General features: G+C 45.1%; 1 protein-coding gene across 1 annotated transcript in view; it reads right to left on the bottom strand.

Moving 5' to 3' along the window:
* Positions 1-11,743, bottom strand: part of LOC140361268 (unconventional myosin-VIIa-like) — a 247,547-nt gene that overhangs the window by 46,946 nt on the left and 188,858 nt on the right. Inside the window, exons 36-38 of the mRNA XM_072447021.1 lie at positions 9,688-9,812; positions 6,354-6,500; positions 6,106-6,267 (exon numbers count right to left, since the gene is read on the bottom strand). Of these exons, the coding sequence (XP_072303122.1) occupies positions 6,106-6,267; positions 6,354-6,500; positions 9,688-9,812 (434 nt within the window). The remainder of the gene's footprint in view (positions 1-6,105; positions 6,268-6,353; positions 6,501-9,687; positions 9,813-11,743) is intronic.

Below are 11,743 nucleotides of genomic sequence, written 5' to 3'. Positions count from 1 at the left end.
GTCACAAAAATGTTCACACCTCTAAAAATCGTGCCTCTCTACATTCTGGCTATTTCCCTTTTCTAAAACAAAAAAAAACTGGCGCGTCAGCGCCCCCAAATGTACCAAAAATGCATTGAGAGATGGGAAATGACCCAAAAAAAATCTGATCGTAGAATCATGAAATTTGGCGCCGAGGTAGATGGTGACAAGAGAAGTAAAAAATATTATTACGGCAACGCCGTCCACCCAACCAAATGTCGGCCATATTGGTTCAAAAATGGCTAAACATGACTTCGGAGTTTTTCCAAACGTCGTACTTTTACGAACTCCTCCCAGGGCGTTGGCTCTAAAAAGCTGAAATTTGGTGAAAATTTTACTGAGGAGTGGGACATCAAAAGTGATCCAAATTACATTGATACCTGTCACGGTCTCTGTGCGGCAAAGCCGCAAACTGTAGCTAGAATTTCAGAAATCTCCCTTATTTAAAATTTCTGCCGTTTGCGCAGATAAAGTCCGAATTGCGTCAAATTAGAATCAGTTGTTAAACTCTTTGCCCTAAACCTACTTGAAGTGAAATAAATTCATTTGGCGCCACAGCGCCCCCTACAGATTTTATATGGAGGTTAAATGTTTAGTTTTGCGAAATTATATGAAATTTGACACACAACTCAATTTTGGCAACCGCATCAAAAAAGTCAACGAGACCCATGTCATAATTGTTATGGCGTTGCCGTAACGATGACCGAAACCTTCCATGTTATTCAAATGGGGAAATCGCCAGAACATGTTTACACTTTAGACTTTCACAAACTCCTCCCAGGGCGTTAGACATATTAACCTGAAATTTGGTGAGACTCATCTTCAGGACCATCAAAAGTTATCCACATTTTCATTCAAAGAGTTACGGTGTCTGTGCGGCAAAGCCGCACATTTTGCCAAGAATTCAAAATAAAATAGCTTTTTGATGGTAAAACAAAGGGGAGAAGATGTGACAGCGTCACAGATTCAGCAGTAGGCGTAATGAAAGGACAATTGGGGCGCGTTAGCGCCCCCTCCTCTTGCGGCGTGGCGGCGGTGTGGCGAGGGCCGATCATTGCCGCTTGCGGCTATATTTATTATTATTATTCAACCCGGCTCCGCCGACCGGAAGTGCTCGCAGGCGGCGTCGAGACCGTAAACAAAGACGGGGTAAGAGAGCTGGGCTAAGGGCTAATCTGAAGCTAACACCTCACTTTCCCTACCCAGCATTTTCCTCGCTAATGTACGGTCTCTGGCGAACAAAATGGATGAGCTACGACTGTGGATCACCACACACAAATGGATTACAGACTGCAATATCATGATTCTCACGGAAACGTGGCTCAACAACAGCGTTCCCGATGGCGTCATTGAGCTAGCTGGTTGCTACATGCTCCGGGCGGACAGAACAGCTGATGACTCCGGTAAGACCAGAGGCGGGGGTCTGTGTATCCATGTGAACAAAGCTTGGTGCACGGATACTGCCATCATCGGAAGTCATTGCTCACCTGACCTAGAATACCTTATGGTTAAGTGCAGACCGTTCTATCTGCCCAGGGAGTTTACATCTACAATTGTGACTGCAGCCTATATCCCACCCGATGCTAACGCTAAACTGGCAATGAAAGAACTGCATGCTGCCATTAGCAAACAACAGACATCACATCCGGAGGCAGCCTTTATTGTTGCGGGTGACTTCAACCACTCCAACCTGAAGACTGTCCTCCCTAAATTTTATCAACATGTCTCCTGTCCTACAAGAGGAATCAAGACTTTGGACCATGTTTACACCAACATGGCTGGTGCTTACAAAGCAGTCCCCCTCCCCCACCTTGGACAGTCTGACCACCTCTCTTTGTTTTTAATCCCCAAGTACTCACCCCTCATCAAACGTGTGAAACCCACAGTGAGGACAGTTAAAGTGTGGCCAGAGGGAGCAGACTCTGAACTACAGCAGCGGTTTGAACACACAGACTGGAGTGTGTTTGCTACCCAGACCACACTGGACTCCCACACGGACATTGACTCGTATGCCTCCTCTGTGCTGGACTTCATCAACACCAGCATCAACAGTGTCACCACTCACAAACAGATTACTACATTCCCGAACCAGAAGCCGTGGATGAACAGAGAAGTCCGCCTACTGCTGAAGGCACGTGACGCCGCCTTCAGATCTGGCGATGCACAGGCTTACTCTTCATCCAGGGCTGACCTGAAGAGGGGCATCAGGGAGGCCAAGCACAGCCACAAGCTAAGGATTGAGGAGCACTTTAAGAACAACTCCGATCCCCGACGCATGTGGCAGGGCATCCAGGCCATAACTGACTACAAACCCACCAACACCACCCCAACATCCAACGACACCTCCTTCCTGGACGAGCTTAACAGCTTTTATGCTCGCTTTGAGAGGGATAACCAGGAGCCAGCCATTAAGGCTGTGCTCACGACAGGACACCAACCCCTCACACTCTCCCTCACCGACGTATCTGCTGCACTGAGTAGGACCAATGCACGTAAGGCTGCTGGCCCCGATGGCATCCCTGGGACGTGTGCTCAGGACCTGTGCTGGGCAGCTAGCTGGGGTCTTGACTGACATTTTCAACCTGTCACTGGCCCAAGCAGCTGTCCCCACATGCTTCAAAACCACCTCCATCGTGCCAGTGCCAAAACATTCCAAAGCTGAGAGCCTCAACGACTTCCGCCCTGTTGCACTCACCCCCACCATCATGAAGTGCTTCGAGAGGCTGGTCCTGGCTCACCTCAAAACCTGCCTACCACCCACACTGGACCCCTTCCAATTTGCCTACCGCCAGAATAGGAGCACGGAGGATGCCATCTCTACGGCACTACACTCCGCCCTTGCTCACCTGGACAATAACAACACCTATGTGAGAATGCTGTTCATTGACTTTAGCTCAGCATTCAACACCATCATCAACTCCAAACTGATGACCAAACTCAGTGACCTGGGTATCGATGCTTCCCTCTGCAACTGGGTTCTGGACTTTCTAACCAACAGACCCCAGTTTGTTAGGCTGGAAAACAACACCTCCTCTACACTCATCCTGAACACCGGTGTCCCACAGGGCTGTGTGCTGAGTCCTCTCCTCTACTTTCTCTTCACCCACGACTGCACACCTGTACATGGTTCTAACACCATTGTCAAGTTTGCAGACGACACAACGGTGGTTGGCCTCATCAGCAACAACAATGAGATGGCGTATAGAGAAGAGGTTCAGCATCTGGTAGTGTGGTGCGCCGCCAACAACCTGGCTCTCAATACCAAGAAGACCAAAGAGCTCATCGTGGACTTCAGGAAGAAGAGTGGCACACACACCCCCATCCTTATCGACAGGACGGAGGTCGAGTGTGTCACCAGCTTCAAGTTCCTGGGTGTCCACATCTCCGAGGATCTCTCTTGGTCTCTCAACACCTCAACCCTGGTCAAGAAGGCACACCAGCGTCTCTTCTTCCTGAGGAGGTTGAAGAAGGCCCACCTGTCTCCTCTGATCTTGGTGAACTTTTACCGCTGCACCATCGAGAGCATCCTTACCAACTGTGTCTCAGTATGGTATGGCAGCTGCTCTGCTGCGGACCGGAAGTCACTCCAGAGGGTGGTGAAAACCGCCCCCAGCCACTGAACCTTGCACTGAACTGTATATTATGTGTATTCTTCTTCATCTCTTCTTACTCATCATCTGCACCTCCCTCTACTGCTGCCAGTCCTCCTGTCAGTTTCTACTTTCACTGCTCATACCCCATACTGCCCCCTACTGTACATTCTGTATTTATTCACTGATTCACTTTACATACTCTGCACTTTTAACTACTGTTTTGCACTTCTGGTTGATGCTAACTGCATTTCGTTGTCTTAGTACCTGTACTCTGAGCAATGACAATAAAGTTGAATCCAATCCAATCCAAAAATTATTATTATTATCTTTCCAATTAAGAAGAGCTCGGTGAATGCGCTTATGAAACTGGTGGAGTTCAGTTTTTCCAAAAAGGTTAAGAACCAATGATACCGGTCCCTTCTTTAGGTATCAGGGACATGAGGGACATGAGGGACATGAGGGACATGAGGGACATGCTGGACATGAGGGACATGATGGACATGAGGGACATGATGGACATGAGGGACATGAGGGACAAGAGGGACATGCTGGACATGAGGGACATGATGGACATGAGGGGCATGATGGACATGCTGGACATGAGGGACATGATGGACATGAGGGGCATGATGGACATGCTGGACATGAGGGACATGATGGACATGATGGACATGATGGACATGAGGAACATGATGGACATGATGGACATGAGGGACATGATGGACATGAGGGACATGAAGGACATGATGGACATGATGGACATGAGGGACATGATGGACATGATGGACATGAGGGACATGAGGGACATGAGGGACATGACATGCTGGTTTCTTTGACACGAGGAGTGGTCTCAGTCCTCTTGAGGACCAGTCAAACGTTGCTTGGAGGAGGACGTGTGTCTTTCCTGTCGCTCTCATGACATTTATCATTCTTTAATCTTTAGATTTCTCCTTCAATTTGTTCTAAAAAAGTTATTTCAGCTCCAATTTTGTTTGATGTTGTTCCTCTGACATAACGGTCCAGATTTCATCCTCTTTATCCTCTGGACGTTTTTAGAAATGTTTTTTTACAGAAGGATTCAAATGCTAAATTTGCCCGTATTTTGTATCAGTTCTTTCAGCTTATTGTTTTCTAAGATAATAATTAAGAACGTTTTTATTCACTTTCATCATATCTTTGTTTAGTAAAGAGGATTTTCTTAACTATTTCCTGTGAAGTCAGAAGATGTATTTCTCCTCTTTTATTCTTTATTTTAATTTAGCCCTTTTTGGCATGTTTTTTCTCCAACAATTTGAATTGTTTATTGTTTATTGTTTATTGTTTGTTGTTCTCCCTTTGATTCTTTTTTTGGAGTTTCATTCAAACACATTCAATCGTAATAAAAAACTCTTGCATTCATACATTATGTTACATTATATTAGTACATTCTGCCTCTTTGTCTTTACATTGAAAACTGTTCAAAACTATTTGGTTTGAAATCACTTTTCCAGCTCTTATGTTTGTCTCTGTTTGATGAATGACACAAAATGTTGTTGTTTTTGATGTTCTAAGTTGTTTAAATGTGTCTCTTCTTGTCTCTTTCTTTTCCATCTTTTTGTAAGAAAAAACAAAAAAAAGATGGTTTGATTGGGTTCAGTTTGCCGTTATGCTCCATCCTTCCCCCGGGTCGCGGGGGCAGCAGTCTAAAGCAGGGACTCCCAGACTTCCCTCTCCCCAGACACTTCATCCAACTCCTCCAGAGGGATCCCGAGGCGTTCCCAGGCCAGCCGAGAGACATATTCCCTCCAGCGTGTCCTGGGTCTTCCCCTCTTCTCAGTGGGACATGGCCGAAACACCTCCCCAGGGAGGAGCCCTGGAGCCTCCTCAGCTGGTTCAGAACCGGTGACAAAACGCAGCCCTGAGGAGTCCCTCATGGGAACAGGTCTGACTCACTGCAGTGAACACAGCTCCTGCTCCGGTCATACAGGGACCGGACAGCCCTGAGCAAAGGGCCCCGGACCCCGTACTCCCGGAGCCCCCCCCAAAGGACACCCCGAGGGACACGGTCGAAAGCCTTCTCCAGATCCACAAAGCACATATGACTGTTTGGGCAGAACCCTGGAGCACCTGATGGAGGGTCTAGAGGCGCCGGACAGTTTGCCAGAATTTCTTTGGGGTCGACCGATAGTCCTCTTCCATGGCCTCCCCAAACCCCGCCCCGCCCCGTTTTCCTCTGCGACAGCACAAGCTGCAGCCGGCCGTTACCTGTCAACAACCTCATCAACCTCAAAGGCATAGTTATTGTATTTGACATGTTCACCTGATATATAATATGAAAGCAAAGAGAGTTTGAACACTGCACAATCTGACAATTTACAAATGTCATGTCCCAGTCTCATCCCATTTCACGCTACATTGTCCTGTTGAACAAAGCCGTTGGCTTTATTATTTTTATTTCTATTTTTATATCTTTATTATTATTATTTGTTATTTTAAAAAAGAGTGATCCTACGTGACGTGGTTGTCTGTGAGCTGCTTCAGGATCTGGCAGAAGATCTCGTCCTTGAGCGGCTCGGCCTTCAGTGCTCCCTCAAAGATCTGGTCGGTCAGCTCGTTGACAAAGCGGACACGTTTACACGGGTAGTCCCCCATGTACTTGAGGATGGGTGCACACGTGTTAAGGACAAACACAAATGAAAAGTACGTAAGTGAGAGTCTGGTCAGGAGCAGATGTGCTGTGAGTGAAGGATATTGAGGAAGGCCTGGCACGCCTCCTGGGAGAGCTCGTCCTGGGCCAGCACCTTCTTGAGCAGGGGCTGTTTGAGGGGCTCTCTGCTGCAGCTCCAGATGCACTCTTTGGCCCGCGACTTGGACATCATCCTGCTCAGGGTGCTCTTAGGGGGAGCCCTACAATATGGAAAAAGGTTGGAGACAAATTGATTGGAATAGTAACAATGAAGGTAAATTGCAGTATTACCATATTAATAGACCCTTTAAAAGACTCTGTCATCAGAATATTCAAATTCGAAGTGGAAGACAAAATGAAGTGAACCTGAACATATTTTTTAAAAGATCAAACATAAAACATACACAGAATATGACCAGAGAGCAACATTTAAAGTAACACAAATTGACATCAACCAGACAATTTGAGAAAACTGATGGCACAATCACATCAAAATAAAAATCCAATTTAGTCCAAAGTACGTTCAATTTCTCTGAAATTAAATTCACTCTCAATATTATTATTTCCGTTTGTCTGATGTCTGTCACAAAATCAGTCATTTCTTTGTGATGGCCAAAGGTATAACTCGGTGTCCATCATTGGTCCAGGAGTGATCTGCTGTAGAAAACGCTTCAGTTGTTTCATCTGGAGGTTTTGACTCTGATCCAAGAGACATTCTCAGACTGCAGATATAGTCTAAGAACTTGGAGACTTATGAGTACACTGTGAGTTTCACCTGAAACTGTAATGGTCCATCAAAGTCCGATTGTCACCTGACTGCAACTACCTCATCAATGAGTACCTGATTAGCATCAGAATGGCCTATGCTGATGATACCTCATGGCTTCAAAATCTAGCTCTACACTGAATTCAATGGGACAGATTTTCAGTCCGAGGGTTGTGATGGTCATTACTTTGTTTATTTTCTTGGTTAGAATAACTCCTTATTTTTAAATACCAATAAAAGTTCTGTTTCTCCAAGTCAAAGGATTTTTTCAACCTATCAAAGCTTTTCATGCGATTAATACAATCTGGTGAAAAAGATTATACCTTTTGTCATTCTGACCTTGAATCTCATGTCTGTATAATATCGTACAAAACCTTGGTCATAAGCCAACCAGTTTAAGATTTAGAAATGTTTAGTTTAGTTTGTATGTTTTAATTAGCTCCTTCCATGTTGTGAGCACAGATTTTACCCAAGGATTCTAAAATTCCTCCAAATGGCTCAACCATTTGTCATCTGCCCTGGCACAACATTAAGCCCAATATTTGTCCAATGAGCTTCATATTCTGCTTCACACCAACACAGCAAAGCTTTGATTTGAGCTGAAATAAAGGTAAACCCCGCCTCCTTTTTCTTTTAATGATTGTAAAGTTTTAAATCACATACAAGTTTTTTCCTTGCCATACAAATCTGAACTATTCCAAACATGAAACAGCCAATAGGGGATGGAAATTCGGGAAGTGTCAATCCTCTGACTAAGAGGGATCAGAGTTCAGTTTTTCTCCAAGAATTGCGGGTGGTTCCTAGATATTTAAGAGATTCCATTTGCCATTGAAACGAGAAGGTTTTTCCATAGAACAGACGGAGTTGCCAGAGAATTTGAGATTTTTGGATCAATATTATGAAGGAAATGCATCAAATAGTAAGACATCATCTGCAGCAGGCGATTTTATGTTCTGTCCCATCAATTGAGACACCATGAATCATTTCCGATTCTCTAATATGTTGGGGCAATGGTTGCAAGTACAAAGTGAACAAAAGGGGGACTAAGCACAACCCTGCCTTACCCCTCTCTCCAAAGTCAATGACTGTCATGTGACCATTAATTTTGATTCTTGAAATTGGGCTATTTTAAAGTGCCTCAATATGTTCGACTTTAAACAAGAACGGACCCAAAAATGCAGCCAGAGAGGGAAAAAGGTTTGTACAGGTTGTTCAGGGCAAGTGCTGGAGGTGAGCATCTGTAAACATGAACAAAATATAATAAAAGTAAGATAAATGCAAAAATGCAAGCATGAAAAAATCTCCAAAGCAGGAGCAGGAGCTTCATTTCCCGCACAATGGTCTGGAAAAGTCTTGTGTCAGAGCTGGTCCATGTCCACACGCAGCTGATAAATCATACAACATACTTTTTCCATAATTTGACCGTCGTCCACACATAACCGGAGGATTATGCCTTTGAAAACACTGCTTTTAGAAAACTCCAACCAAAGTGAAGATTTTGGAAAACTTTTCTGTGTTTGAGTGGCGATAAACGGATAAACAGCGTTTTAAGTTTCCAAATGTCACAATCTGCGACAATGAATCATTAAACGTCACATATGCGTTCTTGTTTATGGCACTATGCTTCGTGTTTTCCAACTTTTAGGTAGACACTGCCAAATATTGGTCAGACCAATCATCATCTGCCTGGAAGATCTGGTTCTCCTCCTGAAGAACTGGTTCTCCTCCTGAAGAACTGGTTCTCCTGAAGAAGAACTAGTTCTCCTCCTGAAGAAGAACTGGTTCTCCTCCTGAGTGGCTCCAGCTCCACTCTCTATCTCACGTCCGTCTGTGAGAGTCAGATCTCTCCTTCATCTGGAACTCCTCCAGGTTTCTACTTTATCCCAAGGAGGTTTTTTGTAGATTTTCCTGGACGAGAAGGAGGAGCTAAGGACAGAAGGAGGTCTAAGGACAGAAGGAGGTCTAAGGACAGAAGGAGGTCTAAGGACAGAAGGAGGTCTAAGGACAGAAGGAGGATCTAAGGACAGAAGGAGGATCTGGAACATCGTCCCTCGCTCCCACAGACATTGTTTAATCCGTTTTTCACTGTCGCCCTCAGAGGAAACTGTTGTTGTGATTTTGGGCGTTACAAAAATAAATTGAATTGAAAAGTACTAAGCAAATTTAACATTTTATTAATGAATAATAAAAATATTGAGGCTCTTTATGATGGCCCAAAATGAATGGTTACTTGACATACCCATTGATTTTGGAAAGAGGGGTGAGACAGGGTTGTTCTTTAGGTGTCGTGCTTCATGAAGAACTGTCTCAAACTTAGAAAACAACTATGCTCCTCTTTTCTCCACTATAAAGAAAGGCTTCAAAAAAATGGACTCTGATCCCATTCTTAAGTCAAAAGATTAACTATATGAAATTGTATGTTTTGCCCTATTTTTCTATCTATTCCAGACTCTCCTAATTTCAACCCCCTCCATCTATGCTTTCCTGCCAGCATCTGATACCCTGCAGTCATGTGTTGGATTATCTTGGGTGCCTCTTTGCACGGCTAGTGTATTAGTTAGTATTGTTAAAATCCATCCATCCATTTTTTTTTTTTTTTTTTTCCTTGCCAATATACTTATGGGTTCACTACCGGTGAGTACCTGAAATAGTCGTAGGAGAACTCCTCCAGTGTGTAGTCTTTGGCTCTCTCCTCGTGCTCAGACAGTTCCAGCTGAGACAGAGTGATGGACTCCCTCCTCTGGTCTGGAGTCAGGGACACCAGTGCCTGAAGGATGACCAAAATATTCAAGCATAGCAAGGAGTACATCAGGGTACCTCTACAGGAGCTACAGTAGTACATAAGGATACTGCTTACATGAGTACAGTACAAGAATACTGCTACAGCCATACATAAGGATACTGCTTACATGAGTACAGTACAAGAATACTGCTACAGCCGCACATAAGGATACTGCTTACATGAGTACAGTACAAGAATACTGCTACAGCCGCACATAAGGATACTGCTTACATGAGTACAGTACAAGAATACTGCTACAGCCATACATAAGGATACTGCTTACATGAGTACAGTACAAGAATACTGCTACAGCCGCACATAAGGATACTGCTTACATGAGTACAGTACAAGAATACTGCTATAGCCGTACATAAGGATACTGCTTACATGAGTACAGTACAAGAATACTGCTACAGCCGCACATAAGGATACTGCTTACATGAGTACAGTACAAGAATACTGCTACAGCCGCACATAAGGATACTGCTTACATGAGTACAGTACAAGAATACTGCTACAGCCGCACATAAGGATACTGCTTACATGAGTACAGTACAAGAATACTGCTACAGCCGCACATAAGGATACTGCTTACATGAGTACAGTACAAGAATACTGCTACAGCCGCACATAAGGATACTGCTTACATGAGTACAGTACAAGAATACTGCTACAGCCGCACATAAGGATACTGCTTACATGAGTACAGTACAAGAATACTGCTACAGCCGCACATAAGGATACTGCTTACATGAGTACAGTACAAGAATACTGCTATAGCCGTACATAAGGATACTGCTTACATGAGTACAGTACAAGAATACTGCTACAGCCGCACATAAGGATACTGCTTACATGAGTACAGTACAAGAATACTGCTACAGCCGCACATAAGGATACTGCTACAGTTGACCCATCCCTCAATGCCGCTGGGGAATCTCCTCAAGCCAAGTAGTCACTGTGCCACTTCAAATCTTCAAGGGACAGGACTACTGTAGCTGGAGGATTTTACCTATGATACAAGTTTTGAGTTGATGGGGAAAACTGATGTGCCCAGAGGAAACCCACCCAGACACAGGGAGTAACATGCAAAGTACGCAGAAAAGCCCGGTCAGCTTGGGAGTCAAACCTGCAATTTTCTTGCTGTGAGGCAACTACATTGCTACAGGAGTACACCAGGATACAGCTACAGGAGTACACCAGGGTGCAGCTACAGGAGTACACCAGGGTGCTGCTACAGGAGTATACCAGGATACAGCTACAGGAGCACACCAGGATACAGCTACAGGAGTACACCAGGGTGCTGCTACAGGAGCACACCAGGATACAGCTACAGGAGTACACCAGGGTGCTGCTACAGGAGCACACCAGGATACAGCTACAGGAGTACACCAGGATACAGCTACAGGAGTACACCAGGGTGCTGCTACAGGAGCACACCAGGATACAGCTACAGGAGCACACCAGGGTGCTGCTACAGGAGTACACCAGGATACAGCTACAGGAGTACACCAGGATACAGCTACAGGAGTACACCAGGATACAGCTACAGGAGTACACCAGGATACAGCTACAGGAGTACACCAGGATACAGCTACAGGAGTACAACAGGATACAGCTACAGGAGTACACCAGGGTGCTGCTACAGGAGTACACCAGGGTGCTGCTACAGGAGTACACCAGGATACAGCTACAGGAGTACACCAGGGTGCAGCTACAGGAGTACACCAGGGTGCTGCTACAGGAGTACACCAGGATACAGCTACAGGAGCACACCAGGATACAGCTACAGGAGTACACCAGGGTGCTGCTACAGGAGCATACCAGGATACAGCTACAGGAGTACACCAGGGTGCTGCTACAGGAGCACACCAGGATACAGCTACAGGAGTACACCAGGATACAGCTACAGGAGT

The sequence above is a fragment of the Eucyclogobius newberryi genome, unplaced genomic scaffold (genome assembly GCF_026437365.1).
Source record: "Eucyclogobius newberryi isolate DKJ021-1_F unplaced genomic scaffold, fEucNew1.0.hap1 SCAF_15, whole genome shotgun sequence".
Taxonomy (NCBI): Eukaryota; Metazoa; Chordata; class Actinopteri; order Gobiiformes; family Gobiidae; genus Eucyclogobius; species Eucyclogobius newberryi.
This window is presented reverse-complemented; position numbering and strand designations above follow the sequence as displayed.